Genomic DNA, 18,659 nt, shown 5'->3' with positions numbered 1-18,659 from the left:
CTGACGGAGCCAATACAACGACGGGTGAGGTTGTGTAACAGGAATAGCGAGCTTGCCACACACACACACACACACACTCACTCTGGTACAGCACATTACACACACACACACACACACTGGTACAGCACAGTACACACACTAACACAGTCATGAATCACTCAAGCATTTGCATCCCTCAAAAATCACGCTGGCATCCAACCAGGGGCAAACAAAGCGGGGGAAGTGAGTGTGTATGCAGGCCAGGCGGGCAGTATAGACGTTGTGTGTGTGTGTGTGTGTGTGCGCGCGCACCCCCCTTCATGCTACTCCCTCCTGCTATGACTATGCGCTGTGCGGTACCAGTCACTCTAGGCACACGCGCACACACACACACACACACACACACACACACACACACACACACACACACACACACACTTTGGCCTGATTTACCCAGGGCCTGGGAGCTGCTAACAGTAAGTGACAGGTCTGCTGAGCTGGGGAGAGGCTACAGCAGATGCACTTTTGTTCCTCTGCAGCCCATGTGAATGGAGATACGAGCTCGCTGCAGTGCATTCTGGACCTCATAGTTTTGAGAGAGACAGGACAACTGTTACCTCGCGTCGTGCTCAAATGACTTCGCCCATTTCACAACGTAGGGGGAATCCCTTCCGCCTGCACGTCCACAAGCTGACACACAAATCACAACGTGATCAAACGTCACCGTAAATCAACCTCAACCGCACCGACTTCAACTGACATCGCGAGTCTCAAACGTTTCCCCTTATCGGACAATCCGACTGCTGTCTGTGACGACCGCAAACCTTCTCTGACAAGAGACAGAACCCCCCCCCCCCCCCCCCTCCCTCCTACCGTGGCCAGGTCAGAGTCTGCACTGGATGTCTGCAGTGCTCTTAGTCGTACTGCATTGTCTGCAGGCTGCAGAAGGGCTGAGCAGAGAGCAGAGAGCAGAGCTCTGATTCTACACACCTAATGTATTTACATAGCAGCGCTGCCTCTGACCCCATATCCTGCTCTCTGTGCTTCCGGCCCTATGGATCCCCCCCCCCCTCCTGCCTTGCCATACGCCGCCATACTGCAGTGGGAGAGTGGCTTTCCACTAAAGTGAAAAACAGGAAATTGGATGACATTGTTCGGTGCGCGGACGTCAGCAGAGAGATACAGAAAGAGTAAACAGCTTCCTCCACCCCAGAGCTGGGACCAGGATGCAGGGAATCTTGGGATTGCTTCTCTGGCTCTGTTCAGCTTTCTTGTGGAAATGACTTCAGTTACAACTTACAATCCCCCCTGATCCATGGACGTAGCTCTCTCTCTCTCTTTTTCCCTCTCTCCCTCTCCAGTGAATGTGTTGTGAAATATGCCATCAATTCAGTTTCTCCTGCGTCGGGATAAACGTAAACATTCACAATCTGCAAGCGGAACGTGACCGACAACAAGTCGGAACATCACACCATTCCTCCCCCCCCCCCTCTCCCCCCTCTCCCCCGCCCCCCATTCCACATGGGCATCTCTCCTTCTGTCTGTGGAGCAGGGGAAGGAGACCACGGAGGGAGCCATGTGTTTGTTTGTGTTGAGGGAGAGAGAGAGAGGGAGAGAGAGAGAGAGAGAGAGAGGGGGCGCGCTGTGGCGGCGGTGTGTGTCTGTGTGCATGGCCGTCCATCCGTGTGGTCCAAATGGAGATGAATCAATGTTCCTCATTAGGGCTGATTAGGGATCAGTCCCAGCCTCAGGTGTGGGATGAACACTGTGTACCAGACGGCAGGGGAACCCTCCACCGGCTCCTGCGGTTCAGGAGGAAACAACCCGGGCGAACCTCCAGTCACACGGCCGCCGCCGTACGGCGCTACACCAGGGGAGGCTGGCGGAGGCCGGAAATCGGAGGATGGCCTCATGGGACGTGTGTTTGACACCATTCCTCATGCCGCTCCACGCATTACGATGAGCCTGTCGTCCGATTTCTACCTCCACCAGCCTCTCCTCTTGCTGTACACACACACACACACACACACACACACACACACACACACACACACACACACACACACACACACACACACACACACACACACACACACACACACACACACACACACACACACACACACACACACACACACACACACACACACACACACTAGAGGCCGGTATCTCAGTCAGTCCATCATGGGAGAAGCCATTTGTTCTTCGACAACACATTTTTACTTAAAAGGGCATTCTAAATGGGTTGTAAAGGCTATAAATGGCAGCCAGTGACACTCTGACAACGACAGGCAGAGACGGTCGGGCAGCGTAACCATCCAGGTACCGGCTGTGTGTTCAGCTCAAAGAGAATAATTCACATTGATATGTGGCTGCTCACATCTACTGCCTTCAGAGGCTCGCTACAGCAATCAATCAATCACCAAAGTCTACAGTGAGACTGTTGTTTCTTCCCCCCCCCCCAACATGATGGAGCCCCATCCCCTCCTTGTGTGAATTGGTGACAATTCGTCACGTATGTTTCGTGGATTAATGAGAAAGAGAATAGAAACGATTTCAGTTTTGAATTTCAGTTGTTGCCATAGCATCCCCCCTTGGGCCAATCAGTGTAGTTTTGGAATTTCAGTAGTTTACTATAGCATCCCCCCTTGGGCCAATCAGTGTATTTTCGTAAATGCCGGATCTCTACGGCAACACGCATCATTCATCCAAGTTTGGTAAATATTGTCCCAGTGGTGTCTGAGATATCGCGTGTGACATAAGAACATCTGAACGGACGAAGGCGGTTCCTCAGTCCCCTCTCTGACATCATGGCGGGGGACAACAGTGTGGCTCCCAGCCTCTACCCAGGGTCCCTCGCCAGCTGCCATCCAATCACTGACCGGCCACTGCCAAGTAACCAACCAGGGATCACAAAAAACATCTGGCCCTCACTATGACCAAGAACCACACAGGATCCCAGTTTGGCAGTTGCTTAGCTGTCGTTGTTCCTACGTTCTAGTCAACTACGGTCACTCTACCTTACAGTGGAGTTATCGGTGTTGTGAAAGTTAAACATGGGTAAATACTGATGAGATCACACAGATAATCTGCAGATGCTGAGAGCCAATCCACCATGTTGTTCTCTGACGCCGCCATAGCAACTCCACTATGGTTTACTGCTCTGCAAACAGACCCATTCAACTGAGAACATATTCCAAACTAACACCACCCCCCCACCCCATACCCCCCACTCCCACCACCACAAACACACACACACACAGTCAAATTACATAACACGTGAAACGGCGGCTTTTCTAGCGTGTTAACATAATTACTGCAGTTTAGAGAAATAACGGGAGCGCAGGTAAGGGCAGAGAAACGTCATGCGCACATGAACATCCTCGTCCCGTCCAGATGCGTTACCCACGGTGACCAAGTCTACAGCCAGCGGAGCAGAAGACTTTAGGTGAGTCACCACTGAGGAAACTAGGCCACCGTGGGTCTGTGCGCACCCACAGAGAAACGTCACGTTATAGACCGCGGCTGGGGAATCACTACCAAACAGCCACGTTTAAGGTCTCAATGTGTTTTCTGAATATCATATGTTGGCAAACATGACAAAAGGTAATATATGAAATCTGAAGATTGTGAAGAACGGAATGCTTTAAATGTTGAAGTATTTCATTTGTGAAGATTGTTTTACTAGGCCTAGTGTTCAGCTGAAAGAAACCTAGGGTGACAGTACAGCTGAATCTCACACTCTAGACACAAACTCCTTTTGACCATGTTAGGTTTCTTTTTAGAGAGAGCTAGCTGACCTGGTCCCCTGTGTAGGGCTAAGTAAGGTCTGGGCTAGGCTAGGCTAGGCCAGGGCTGGGCTAGGCAAGGCTAGGTAAGGGCTGGGCTAGGCTAGGTAAGGACTAGGCTAGGTAAAGGCTGGGCTGGTCTAGGCTAGGTAAGGGCTAGGCTAGGCTAGGTAAGGGCTGGGCAAGGGCTGGGCTAGGCTAGGTAAGGGCTGGGCTAAGCTAGGGCTAGGTAAGGGCTGGGCTAGGCTAGGTAAGAGCTAGGCTAGGCAAGGGCTGGGCTAAGCTAGGCTAGGGCTAGGCTAGGTAAGGGCTGGGCTAGGCTAGGCTAGGCAAGGGCTGGGCTAGGCAAGGGCTGGGCTAGGCTAGGCAAGGGCTGGGCTAAGCTAGGTAAGAGCTAGGCTAGGCTAGAGAAGGGCTGAGCTAGGCTAGGCGTTTGATACCGTTCCTCATTCCGTTCCATGCATTACAATGAGCCCATCCTCCGATTTCAACCTCCACCAGCCTCCCTGGATTTACATGGCTTAGCGCTGGGACAGCTAGATGGATGTTCTGCAAACACTGTGTTCCAAAACGGATGAGACACTTAAGAAACTATTCACTGAACCATTCATCAATTCGACCATGAAAGAAAAAAACTTTTTCAGTCCCAAATAAATGACATTATTTGAAATTGTCGTAGCTAACTGCATGTTCCGATTAGGTGCACGCTGTCAGAACAGTTCCCTGCTGTTGCATTTAACAGAAGTCCACTGGAAGCAAAATCAGTAGACTATTCCTCAATCGTTTTTTGGGGGGGGAGTGAGTCCATTAAACATTTTCCCTGAATTGCTTTAGGCTACATTGGCTTAACAGCTATTGGATGACCAAAGCAGCCCATGCCATGGCTGAACAAGGTAGAAAGCCTGGTTTAACCCATTGTGTAATATGCATGGCTTCCTGTTTGGTCACGATGACACACACACACACACACACACACACACACACACACACACACACACACACACACACACACACACACACACACACACACACACACACACACACACACACACACACACACACACACACACACACACACACACACACACACACTTTATTTCATGCTGTGCCTGGTTATAGAACGGGGGGGGCTGTGAGAGAACACCCTGACCCTCATTCTGTCTGCCGTGCTATCTCTCTGACTCTCTGATACACAGCAACGCAAGCATACTGGGACGCTGATAGATACACACACTCGAGCGCACGCAAACACACACACATACACACACTCACACACTGGAGGAAGACACTACATAACTCAGGGGAGAGTGAACACATCATTGTCCTGGAATTTTAGTAACGAATGCGCTTGAGTGATGTTGTCTAAAAATAAGTTAGCAGAAGACTACCGGTTCATCTCCTCTGAATGGAGGCCGGTGCCTAGTTCTCCCATTCCGTGCATCACAATGAGCCCGTCCTCTGATTTCTGCCTCCACCGGCCTCCACAGATGACACCGTGCTCAAGGCTCACACTGCTTCTCATGAGAGGGATACACACGACACGGATGACCGAAGCCTGGATGACATCAGCAGTGATTGTTCCCATCAGCAGTTGCTCTGCTTGCCCTGTGTAAGTGTGTGCAAGTGTGTGTAAGTGTGTGTGTGTGTGTGTGTGTGTGGTCAGAGGACAAGTAGTGTTCCCATCAGTAGTGACTCTGCCTGGATGTGTGTGTGTGTGTGTGTGTGTGTGTGTGTGTGTGTGTGTGTGTGTGTGCGTGTGCGTGTGTGTGTGGTCTGTGCGTCACTGCGCCGTGGAGAGTAGCTCTGAGGCCTTGCTTTGGTGCATTTCCTGCCGACAGATCATGTGATGAGGGTTAGAGACTGGGAAAGAGAGCACTCAGAGCCCTGAGCTGTCTACAGGGACAGGAGAGGGAGAAGGAGAGAGAGAGAGAGAGAGAGGGGGAGAGAGAGAGAGAGAGAGAGGGAGAGAGAGAGAGGGGGAGAAAATGAATATCACTCACACACTCAGAAAACACAGACGCAAACACTATTTGACTTCTAGAATTTCAACAATCAACCATGACAGCAGCAACGGTTTCAGGATAATTGCGTTCTAGTTAGTTGGATAGTTTAGCTGTCACTGTGGCTACGGCTGGTGCTGCAAGCTGAAGCAGGGAAATACCCCCACCGATGCATGAAATCCGAAAAAGAAAAACGCCAAAAATTAGATAAAAAAAGAAAAAAAAATGTCACGTCAAAAACCCTCTCTAACATCACTGCTAAAAAATTATACATTTCAGAAACACTGCCACCGGCCCATTCCCACACCAGTCTGACGAGAGCATCTGCCATCTGCAAACAAAATCAATAGACATCCAACAAACCATCTCCAATCAATCGCAGACGTCTAAAATGTCATCGCTGACATCACAGCGAGCAGACAGGCCACCTCGAGACGCAGTCAGGTGACCGCGGTTGCACAACCCTCTCAGGGACGGTGGTATCAGCAGCGGGGTGGGGGGGGGGGGGGGCGGACCTCAACGCTGGTGATAACAACACTACTCTGGGGGGGGGGAGTGGCCCAGAGGACAGGTCTAGGATCAGCTCTCCCTTCCCCAGTCCTAACCAGAGCCACAGGGGAACATTGAATGCACAACTGATCCTAGATCAGTGTCTATCGGGGGGCAGCGTCCTCCTACCACCATCAGCTCACACTAACCCACCGTGTCGCGGCCTGAGACCGTGTGTCCTTCCGGAACAAAGGCAATATTGGACCGAGAGCAAACGGTACTCGGTCTGTTTAGACCTGGTTTTCAACGAGCAGCGTTTTGATACCGTTTATTGTCATCTTTACAGAAGCAAAGCGGCGCTCTTGACCCTTTCTTCTCTACAAAGGCAATATTGGACTTCAAAAGGCAGAATACCTGTAGACCATAATGATGTGAAGGATTATGATCGCACAGGTTTCTTAGTATAAGTAGGAGGTAGGTACAGTGGGTAATGCTCGCGTCGGATAGGGGTGCCACTTTGAGTGCAACAATACAGGGGGTTAACTTATCCACTTTGCTTCCAATCAATCAATGTGGGTCATTGTGAAATATGGAGGGCAGTCAGTCAATTTAATAAGAGCAGAAGTCAACAAGTAAACATGTCGTCTCCCGCGAATGATGTAGCGCTCCTCCTCGTGTGAATTGGTGACAATTATACAAACGTATGACCGGAACGTTACCGGAATGTGTCGTGCTTATTTCATTCATTAGGCCGTCAGTTTTGCTTCTTACAGCCAATTGCTTTTATTTGACGGCAGTCCGTGGATTTGAGGTGGGCTGAAAAGTTACCGGCGCTTGTCGAGCTTATTTGATTCATCTTCAAGGATTTGACTGAAGTATTATTTGAAAACAGTCAGTTGGCCATAAAGGTGCAGTCTGAGGTGCTCTCTCCTCTTTACACGCTATTGTGACGTTTTTAATGATAACAACTTATCAACCTTTAGCTGCACCGTCACCAAATTAATCGACGTCACCTCGAAACTCCTAAATAATCTCTATGGCAAGACACATCTTTCACCATAGTCGTTTTGTCAAAATCGAGCCAATCAATGTCGGAGATAAAACTTGTAAACGAATGGACAGAGACCGAATCATAGTCCCCTCCCCGATTTCATCGGTGAGGGACAATTAAATGAATGGATCAAGTGTAAACACATCCCTGGTAAGCATGGCCCTCTCTTCGCTGTTCACCTTCAAGGTATTTTTGGCCTTATCCAGATTACCCAGAAATCCCCCTAATGCGGGGCCAATCCTAAGCCTCCCACAGAGGACCCAGGACTCAGGGGCAGCCCTGCACTCAAACCTGCTCCACTCTCCATATCTCTCCCTTATTCATCTGAGAGACATGGATTAGTAATAGTGTGTGTTGTTCTCTCTCTCTCTCTGTCTCATATCACACAGTCAATAGGAATGCCCATTGAAGATGCTCTTTAAATCCAGGACTAAGGCACCAATCTGAGTTCAGGAAACCAGCCCTAAAAGTCTTAAATGACTTCCTTTCTTCCCTCCTTTCTCTCATGAGACAAAAAGTCTCATGATGACTCATTCAGGTCAGGTCAGCAGGTTCTGAAGGGAAGGAGATGAGGAAAGGGAGAGTCATCTATTTTAGGACTATTTGGGACTATTTGGGACACAGCCCAGCCCAGATATCCAGGCATGGCCCAGGGACACCACCACAGCAGCATGATCTTACCAGAGACGGAGAGCCCTCCACCCCACTCCTCCAACCCTCCTCTTCCTCCTCCTCCTCCTCCTCCTCAGGCCTGGGACAGGCATCCAAACAGTGGGACCTCAATAAGAAATAATAAGGCTCCATTCAAACCGAGCAGCTCCGAATCTAACCTCTACCCATAACCTCTGCGCCGTAGCCTAGCCAAAAAGTTTAGTATTAGCAAAATGCTAATAGCTCCGAGCCCTCAAGAGTTGAGGGCACCGGTTGAGTGTATGAGCGGGCATTAGAAGCCCTTAGCCTAGCCTAGCGTTCCCCTCCTCCACACCTGCTATAAGTGGAGCAGTGATGTCACCGTCGCATGAGGGATCATGGAGTGACACCAGCGTTAGCACGAGGCTAGGCAGGCCCAGGTTTGGCTGGCACACACATACTGTACAGTCACACACACACACACAGGCACGTACGCACGCAAGCGCCTGCCTCCCTCCCTGCCTGCCTCCCTCCCTGCCTGCCTGCCTGCCTGCCTGCCTGCCTGCCTGCCTGCCTGCCTGCCCCACAAACCCTCCTAGGAGGGATTCCTGCACTTCTAAAGGAACCACAACATGGGACACAAAAGAGAGTTGAAAGTTTGACATGTCAAAATTGAGAGAAAAAAAAAAAAACCTGTATGTGATAATGATATGAGGCTAAGAAAAAGTAAAAAAATAAAGTAAAAAAATAAAATAAAATAAAAAAATTGCCATACAAGTGTGCGATTGTCCATGGGTCAACTAGGTGCACCTCTGCGTCCTGAATGGTCAGGTCACTCAAGTCCATCAGAGCAGCTAACTGCCTGTTAGCTTCAAACGAAGCTACCCTTCACTCTCCAAGTGAAGGACCCGGACCCGGACCAATACCACTTACTGCTTGTCAAACAAACATCAGTACAATCTGGGCCACGACCCTCAGCGTCTGACTGATTTAATTCCCCCCCCTTCTAGCCGTCTCATACCACAGAGGTTGTGCTCTCGTACGTTTGATCCCGCTCAGCGCGTCGCCACGCCGTCGTCCTCCTGGGTGTTCTGCTCCGACTGTATGGGAACCATTGTGTGCCGAGGTGTGAAAACAGGCAAAGTACTCCGGTGACCGGCGGCTGTTACGGAGGGTTAAAACGGCGTGTCACGCACTGTTACAGCAGGCCTGGCAGCCAGCAAGGCTCGCAACACAAGGCCTAGCTCTGCTGTTGCTCCCTGGAAGAAGAGAAGAGAAGAAGAAGAACACGTGGACATTTCAACTTCTGGACATTTCAGGAACAGCATCGTAGACGCTGTATTGGAGACGGTGTACCGCTGTATAACCGCTGTATAACCGCTTCATAGCAAATTGTTATTAATTGACATGTAGGCCGCATAATAGTGCTGCAAGTAAGGTTGGTGTAAATAAAATCGCTTTCCACGAACACAGTATTGTACAACGGGTAACCATACCCAAAAGCATAGCACAGACCACAGAGACCACGCTTCACAAAACTGTCACTATACATCATGTGTTTTACTGTGCGCAGACTGCTGCACTTTCACTCTCGTTCTCGCTCTCTTCGGTTCTCTCTCTCTCCCTGTCCTAAGCTAAGTCTGACCTGTGGTGTGTGGTGTGTGTGTGTGTGTGTGTGCGGCTTCTGACTGTTGAGTGACAAAGGCAAATGTACAGGACATCTTTAAGTCGATGCATCCAAATGACCAGGACAAGAAAACACGTATTACGGGAAGAGAGAAACCCCATTTAACTCATGTGTCGGCTCAGACCTTGGATTAGCGTTTTGACAAAGGTTGGGAGTCCTCACTGCAATCAGCAGACACAGACAGGACAGTAGGACTAAAGCCTCATTGGCCTTTGACACGCCACGGCTTCCTTCCAGCACTGACATTGGGCGCCTTCGTAAATCCTCTCTGGCACTCAGCTCCCAGATCAGAGCACTCTGGTTCGAGCGTCACGGAGCACAGAATAATCAATGCATTCACCGAAAATCGAAATCTCTTTTGCTCTAAATCTCTTTGCTCATACACCCCTTCTGATACAGACGTCATCTCTCTAGCTAAACACCATTTAAACCGGACCAGATATATATAAACGATGCACAACTGTCAGACCTGAAGGTCACCAGCGGGCCTGGTGTCAAGTCAGATCCACATTCCTGGGGGCTTCTGAAACAGAACAGAGAGTCTGGCTACAAAGTAAACACTTGTGGTGCCTTGTTTTGGAAGAATAGCGTTTCTACAATCTTATGCAGCTATCACATGCCGCCCTTATGATTCAAAGTTCCTAACCTTGAGGGGGGGAAAGCACAAGCCTCTGAATGCAGCCTTATTTGTGAAGACTATTTCAAAAACAATGGGAAGGTCTGTTCCTAAAGTACACTCACCTTAGCTGACACCTCGCGAGTGAACCAACACTCTGAGCTAAAAAGAGACGGTTTGAACATATCCAGCATCCAAACTCTTGAATGCGTACTTCACCTTCTAAAAAGGCATGCGTCATACTATGCCCCTAATAATCACTTCAAGTTCTCCGACTTCACAACCAGGGACTAGTTAGTTAAGTTAAAACAAACGAACAACCGACCAAACACACAAAGAGTTGAACGCCAAAAGAGAGATCCGTTTCTCTGTGGGTAGAACAGCTGTAGCAAGTGAAGGCCTACAGTCCACTCGGCCCCCATCAACAGGTCTCGGATCAGAGCTCCCCACCCTAGCATCGCTAGCCTGTTCCATTGGACTTCCACTCCTAGCTCGACGAGTCTGGCCTAGTCTGTGTTCTTTGGACCTCCACTCCTAGCTCGACTGGTCTAGCCTAGACCATCACTGTGTGTTCTGTGGACCTCCACTCCTAGCTCAACTAGTCTAGCCTAGACCATCACCCTGTGTTCTTTTGGACCTCCACTCCTAGCTCGTCTAGTCTGGCCTAGTTTGTGTTCTTTGGACCTCCTCTCCTAGCTCAACTAGTCTAGCCTAGTCTGTGTTCTTTGGGCCCCATCTCGCTTCCTCTCCTCACGTCCTTCAGTTTATGTGCCAGCAGAGATAAAGAGCCAAGTATGACACGGCAAAAATACCCACACACACATGTCCATGTACTGCCACGGAAGATACCCCAGACAGGAAGGGTAGCACTGGGGCCACCGAGAGAAAACACGCAGGTTATTCTGTGTCATTCTTTTAGTCAGGTGCCAATACTTAACACTTTGGCTAGATGCAATACAGCATGGACACTTACTTTTGTGTGTGTGTGTGTGTGTGTGTGTGTGTGTGTGTGTGTGTGTGTGTGTGTGTCAAATGGTGACTCTCAGGCCTCATGAATGGAAACCAATTTCACACCTCTAATGACAGTAAGGCCAAACGCAGTGTGCAACACACTGGCAGTAACTGAAATAGAACAGGGACCACTATTTTCCCAGTGTGTACATAAATACGACACACTCTACGTACACACAACAAGCACTTCCTGCCCCCTGTTATGACACAAACGTGCAGGAACACCAAGGCACCAGCGACAGCATTCACTTCTGGTTGGTGGGAATTTTTCAGAATTTTTGTTTCACGGCTTGTTGCCGACGTGCGTCAGTTTCTGTGATGCTTCGGCGTCTGCGATGGTGATAACGCGCGGTGTCACTCACTCACTGACAGCAGTGTCAATATGAGGAGGAAAGCGCCATCAACACTGTTCAACAGGAAACAGCAAGGAAACAAACCCAGCGTTATGGCTGAGGGAGGACATCACAAAGACAGGCAGGAGAGAGAAGAGACAGAGAGAGAGTGTGTGTGTGTGTGTGTGTGAGAGAGAGAGAAGAAAAGAGTGTGAGAAAGACAGAAAGAGCGTGAGGACAGTGTGTGTGTGTGTGTGTGTGTGTGTGTGTGTGTGTGTGTGTGTGTGTGTGTGTGTGTGTGTGTGAGAGAGAGAGAGGGAGAGACAGTAAGAGAGTTAAAGAGAGAGGGATTGAGAAAGTCAGAGAGAGCGAGTGTTCAAGAGAGAGAGCCAATAAGGCCCGATCAGTCTCTCCTCTCCTCTCCTCTCCTCTCCTCTCCTCTCCTCTCCTCATTCCCCTCTGCTCTGAGAGCAGAAACAGCACAGTGGATTAATTCATCACCATGCTAAGCCTTTGCCCTCCTCTGGAATAAATTACCCAATGGCTCTCAACTTAGACTTGACACACACACACACACACACACACACACACACGCTCTATTCCACTGGCTAGAGAAGGCCCGAAAGAGCGCAAACTAGGAAGGGACGAACTATAAACTTCCCCTAAGCACTGGTCCAGGGTCAGATATATTTTCATCCCACTGATGGTTCAGGTTAGGACTGAAGGTGGGTTCATCTGTTCCAAGGTCTGTTGTTAACAGCCACGTCTACCTCGCGAGACGCCTTTGTAATACGAGGGTCTGCACCCCGGAGAAGAAAACTCATCCGAAAAAGTTCTGCGACGCAAAAAAAAAAAAAAAAAAAGTCACATTTATCAGAATTCCTTTTTATTTTACTAAAATAATGTTTGGTGCATAATGGTTACAGTACTTCTGTTAAAAGTGTGAATGGTGGGTTCACATGACAGACTGAAGTGACAGTGATTCCATAACTAATGGGTAAAATACACTGAACTGAGCTAGGAGTGAGGGGGGGGGGGGGGGGTTGGAGAAGTAAGATGAAATCACACTCAGACACTGATCTAAAGTCAGTTTTGCGTGCTGACCTCCTAATTGTTATGGTTAGGGTAAGCTGATCAGTATCAGTATCTACGAGCAACTTCTACTCAGAGCAGGGCAGTCAGGCAGTGTAGACCAAGGCTAGATAAACTCTGCTGTGTTAGGCTGAGCCCTCTGTCTGTCTGTCTGTCTGTCTGTCTGTCTGTGTCTCCAAACTGGGCTCTGTGCAAAGCCAGGAACGCCCACATACACACACACACACACACACACACGCGCACACACAGCTATCACTAGACCTTGTACTTGAGCCTTATCATCGCCAGAGCAGCCCAGATGGTAACTTACCCTTGACACAGCCTCACATCACTCTCACTGCTTCCATTACCGCTCCATGTTTAGGACAGTAGGGCTGCGGCATAGCCATAGAGAACCCAGCGCACACACACACACACACACACACACACACACACAGCTTAGAGATATAATTTCGTTCACAGGGACAGTCTTCTGAGGCATGATCATAGTGTAGTCCTTGTTGCGGAGAGAGACTTCAAACTACCTCACTGACACATTTACAACCTCCCAGTCCCAACTGAAACAGACCAGAGACCAGCGGTGGTCCAGAAGACATGAGACGTGTTCAAGACACCAGTGACGAGCAACCCTGACGTACATCTCTGTGAAGGAGGTGTACCTCAGTCAGACCTCAGCCTCAACCAGGCCTCAGCTTCAACCAGACCTCAGCCTCAACCAGGCCTCAGCTTCAACCAGACCTCAGCCTCAACATCAGACCTCAGCCTCAACCAGGCCTCAGCTTCAACCAGACCTCAGCCTCAACCAGACCTCAGCCACTACATCAGACCTCAGCCTCAACCAGACCCAAGCCACTACATCAGACCTCAGCCTCAACCAGACCCCAGCCTCAACCAGACCCCAGCCTCAACCAGACCTCAGCTACTACATCAGACCTCAACCAGACCTCAGCCTCAACCAGACCTCAGCTACTACATCAGACCTCAACCAGACCTCAGCCTCAACCAGACCTCAGCCACTACATCAGACCTCAGCCTCAACATCAGACCTCAGCCTCAACCAGACCCCAGCCTCAACCAGACCCCAGCCTCAACATCAGACCTCAGCCTCAACCAGGCCTCAGCTTCAACCAGACCTCAGCCTCAACCAGACCTCAGCCACTACATCAGACCTCAGCCTCAACCAGACCCCAGCTTCAACCAGACCTCAGCCACTACATCAGACCTCAGCCTCAACCAGACCCCAGCCTCAACCAGACCCCAGCCTCAACCAGACCCCAGCCTCAACCAGACCTCAGCTACTACATCAGACCTCAGCCTCAACCAGACCTCAGCCTCAACCAGACCCCAGCCTCAACCAGACCTCAGCCTCAACCAGACCTCAGCCTCAACCAGACCTCAGTGACTACATCAGACCTCAGCCTCAACCAGACCTCAGCCGCTACATCACCAACAAGCTGGTGACGAAACACAACTGATTCATGCAAAAATAGTTTGTGTTTACTTCTAGAAAAAAAAAAAAAGTACTGTACTGGTAATATTAAAAGCTGTTGTGACGTAAATGTAATAGGTTTCATGATGGTCCAGTGAGAGGGTAAGAGTCCAAGAGTAGGTACAGTACGCTGGAGAGTGGTAATGACACCTCAATGAACAAGGCTTAACCATTTCCAATTCTAGTAGATTTCCATGCCATTAGTCTAACTCAATCAGAAGACTAACGCAATCAGAGGCGTGGTTGGCGTCCTGGCGAGGCGACATCTGTCACACTGACTTCTCACTGGATACTGTGGTGACATTTGGCCACAACATTCGTCTTGACAGAGGCCCTCAAATAGCCTGCAGTCTGTCAAACAAACACACACATGCAGTGGAAGGGAAGGAGGCACGACTCCCGCACAATTCAGATTATTCATAGTTTTAGCGTCGAGAGACAAAATCGTGACGTTTCTGTCATCGCAGGCCTTCATCAGAACGGGTGCTGCGCTTCATGTTATTCTGATGAAGGCCTTTGATGGTCGAAACGTCATACTTTGATCTCAATAGCATAACAAGGGTATGAATTTTTTACTTTGAGCGAGAGTCACGCCTTCTTCCTTCAACGTTCCTGTCATTTTTGGATACATCTCGTCTCAGCGTTGGTTTAAGTGCTATCTCTCCCTCATACACACACACACACACACACACACACACACACACACGCACTTAATCAAATGTTCCTGTATGCGTCACTGAAGAAACACACATCGGAGAGATCTGACACATGAAATATTTCAGAAATAACATTTTCTGGGGCCAGCTAAAGGCTAACAGATGTTGGTCACTGACAATGATGTCCAGTGTTTACAAATAAACAGCCCTGTGAAGTCTCAACAATAAACAACAACAGATCCATGTGGCGGAGCCAGAGTGACCTGACCCACAGCCTGGCATCCTAACATCAACCGTTCTGGGTGAGCCAGGAGGGACTGTAGCCCCTGAAGGCTAGCAATATCACCCCAAACAAGCTAATTCCCTTGGCTCATAGGCTCCATTCCATGTCTATTTCAGTCAATTCAGGCATGGTTCGGGATTCAATCTTTCACTTGAAAATTGCGCACAACATTGTGGATAAAGAATTTTTCCAACTCATTCTATAGCGTGTTTCCTATCTGGGGGGGTTGTAATGTTGACCGTGTGCTGCCTCCGTGCCGTGAAGGTCTGATAGAGCCAAGACACTGGGCGGCAGAGCAGTTAGAGAGCGATCAATGACTAATATTGATCCCCGACAGCAGGTAGATATGGAAATCACATCCCTCTCATCTGACTCGGCTGCCTAAAATAAACACACAGACATTCATGCCGCTGATCTGAAAGGGCCCGCTGATGACGGGAGCAGACACGTACCTCTGAAATGACACTTCACACTTTTACGCATTCCAAATGTCGTTCGACAAAGGCCCCTAAATAAATATGAATGAATAGCTAAGCAATATGGATTTAAGCCCTTTTACAAAGGGATGAAATGGCAGCTGTACATTTCTCTCTTTCCCCCTTATTTGAATCATCATTTCATACAGCAGACCACCCTGGATCCAGTGCTGCATGTGGGGGGGGGGTGTACTGTATCCTAGATGTGTACCTACTCTTTGCCGCCCCCCCCAAGAAACTACTAGGGAATCTTCCCCCAAACGTCTAAGATCATCTGCTACGCATGTCCCCATGTGAGACGAAATAATTAAAAGATATGATAATTATAGATTCAAAAGAGCACATTACGTCACGTCTCGTGGTCCGACGCACAGATAAGGCTCGTCTTTGACTCTTAACAATAATTAAGTCGTATTTAGAGAAACAAGAGCATGTCAATTCACTCCCCTCCGACAGCCCAACAGCCACATCCAGTAGAATTAATGTCTCTGAAGATGATGTCCCATTGATATGACTAGGGGCCGGATTCTGTCAAATCTGATATGGCAACGTAATGCAGTATTGATATAGCCCACCTTTATTCTGACGATAGCTAGGCCCTATCCACAAATCTGTTTCACAAAGGGGGAAAGTGGATGTAGGCCATCAGCGATAGGTGTCACAGTACTGGGGTAGGCTGGGCGCAGGGCCTCTGCTATTTTCACAAAACCTCCAGTTCTACAATTCCATTTGACTACAGGAAAATGCTATGGCATTAACACTGGCGTACCGCAACGCGGGTTTGATTGAATTGCGACTTCAAAATCCTGACACACCCACACACAGAGTTGGCACAACCGAACGAAACGTCTCCAATGTATGCAACCAACAACCACAAGCTGTAAACAAATGCAGTCTATTCATTTTAGAAAATTGCCGGGAAACTGTGACGTGTTGAGAGATATGTTGCTCCTCAGTGCTGGCTGACGTCAGCTAGGCCTGTATGGTCTATTTAGCCTATAGAACAGTCAACAATACACAAGTTCAGAGGTTATGACCCCCCCGCTGTAGGGAGACGTCTGTGTGTCACTGGTGATCAGTTTTACTGTAATCCACTATATATATATATATCTCACATTGAGGATACATGAATGATATGAAAATATTGAATGGCACAGGCTTTGGACAATCTCTCTCTTTCACCTCTGTCTTTATCTCTCACACACTCACTCTTTCTCTCTCTCACACACACACACACACACACACACACAGACACACAGACAGACAGACACAGACAGACAGACACACACTCTCCTCCAAGCTTGTGTTGGTCCCTCACCTTGCAACTGGCGGGTTTTATCGGTAGTCCCGAGGCAGGATTTCCTTGCTGAGTGGTGTTGGTCTGTTGGGGTGAGTGGGAATCCTCGGACTCTTTTCCACTTTGGTAGACCACCCTATCAGAGATATGAATGCTTGAAGCACAGCCCATGCTTCAACCCCACTTCAGCCTATTTCTTTTGCTCAAGTTCGTTACTTATAGCCTACCCGGTGTCATTCGTTTGTCCTTAGTTATCTTGAGGTCCTCTTTCTTTTACGTTTTTTTTTTCTTTCGTTTAATCTTAATGCAAAACGCTCTCTCCAGTTTCCCTAACACAAACCATGAATAATAAAGCCTGTCTATCCTCTTCCCCCCACCCCCCGACCAGGAAGCTGATTTCCTCTCTCTGGCTTTTACATGAAGTCAATTAGAGATATTTTGTCAAATCGTTTTATTCTCGCAAACATGAATCCCGTTATTCTTCAATTCGGCTGTTCATTTCCATGGGCGATTTATCCATTGACACTGGTTCTTCTCCTGGCCTTCGTACCACATCATCATTTGCTCATTTTCAACTTTACTCTTTTCAAGTATACCTCAGTCCTCGCCAGTTCAAGCAATGGTTTTATCCATTTTTGTCCAAGGCTTCTACTGATGCCGTCCTCCCCACCCAAACACATCCAATTTCATGGGGAGTCCTCTATTCCTTTAACAATCTGGTTACCCACTTCAATTCAAGACATTGGCCACAAACCGCTTCTCACGACAGTTTGCTCCAGTCCTGAGCCGTTCATCATCAACAGGCTAAAATATTCACACAGCATAATATTCCTTTTGTCAGTCGCTCCGATGTCAAGACTCCTCCATGTAACAAAATTCGATTCAGTCCGACAAAACATTCCATTTATCTGACAAAAATGAACAAGTAGGCAAAATAGAAATCTTTGGGTAAAATCTCCATTCAGACACCCGTTGTCAGGTTGAAGAGGGATCGGCACGGACACAAAACCGGGTAAATTGGGTTACAATGTATCAAAGGCCCACGATTTTTTCCTCTTTCTGAAAAAAAAAGATGTAGAGGCTGTCAAATTATCTGTGGAGGTACCACCTCTGGATAATCGCTTAAAAACAAGACCGCTCCGCGTCCCCAAGTTTCGCGTTTCAAAAAGGAAGGCGGTCGGGTTGTTATTTATAAACACAAAGGCAGAAATTAGCTACATAATGGTGATTTCTATTAGTCTTTTCTCTGCCTTGCTAGCGTTTGCCCTTCCAATTCTTCAGCACTGCTTGACAGCGGCACATCCAATAAAAGCACCCGCAAGGATTGACCTACAGCCTTTACTGACGTTAATGCAAATGAGCTCTACTTGGCTAATCAGCGTCGTCCTGGGCGCAGCTGGGAGGACCCCGCTTTCAGAGGGAACTTTGAAAACGAACAGGGGACATCGGATGCCGCTCGGTTCGGATGGGTTTCGTGCGTATGGCACTGCGAAACAGGCTGCGAATGATCATCTGTGAAAATGCACATCTGTGAGGGATGCTTTTATTCTAAAATAAATAGAAATAGAATTCAGTTACGCGGACGTACCCTATCCTCGCGATGACAAATCATTCCAGGAGAAGTCTGTTTATTTCTCAAACACGCACACAACACACGGCACGCACAGACAGAGCGCGCCTGCGTGCGAATTTCTGGGAATGGTTTTGCTATTCATGGATGCATCTTTCTTATTATAATCAGCATTAATAACCTCCTAAACCACGTGTGACATTTAGGCTACCT

The 18,659-nt window shown here is 48.6% G+C and overlaps 1 protein-coding gene across 1 annotated transcript in view; it reads right to left on the bottom strand.

The window, feature by feature from the left end:
- pde8a (phosphodiesterase 8A) overlaps window positions 1–18,129 on the bottom strand; it is a 41,273-nt gene extending 23,144 nt beyond the window's left edge. Inside the window, exon 1 of the mRNA XM_083691547.1 lies at window positions 16,898–18,129. Within this exon, the coding sequence (XP_083547673.1) occupies window positions 16,898–17,047 (150 nt within the window). The 5' untranslated portion in view covers window positions 17,048–18,129. The remainder of the gene's footprint in view (window positions 1–16,897) is intronic.
- Between the last annotated feature and the right edge of the window lie 530 nt (window positions 18,130–18,659).

This window comes from Argentina silus (assembly GCF_951799395.1).
Source record: "Argentina silus genome assembly, chromosome: 19".
Classification (NCBI taxonomy): domain Eukaryota; kingdom Metazoa; phylum Chordata; class Actinopteri; order Argentiniformes; family Argentinidae; genus Argentina; species Argentina silus.
The sequence above is the reverse complement of the archived record's forward strand: the minus strand, read 5'-3'. Positions and strand labels throughout refer to the sequence as shown.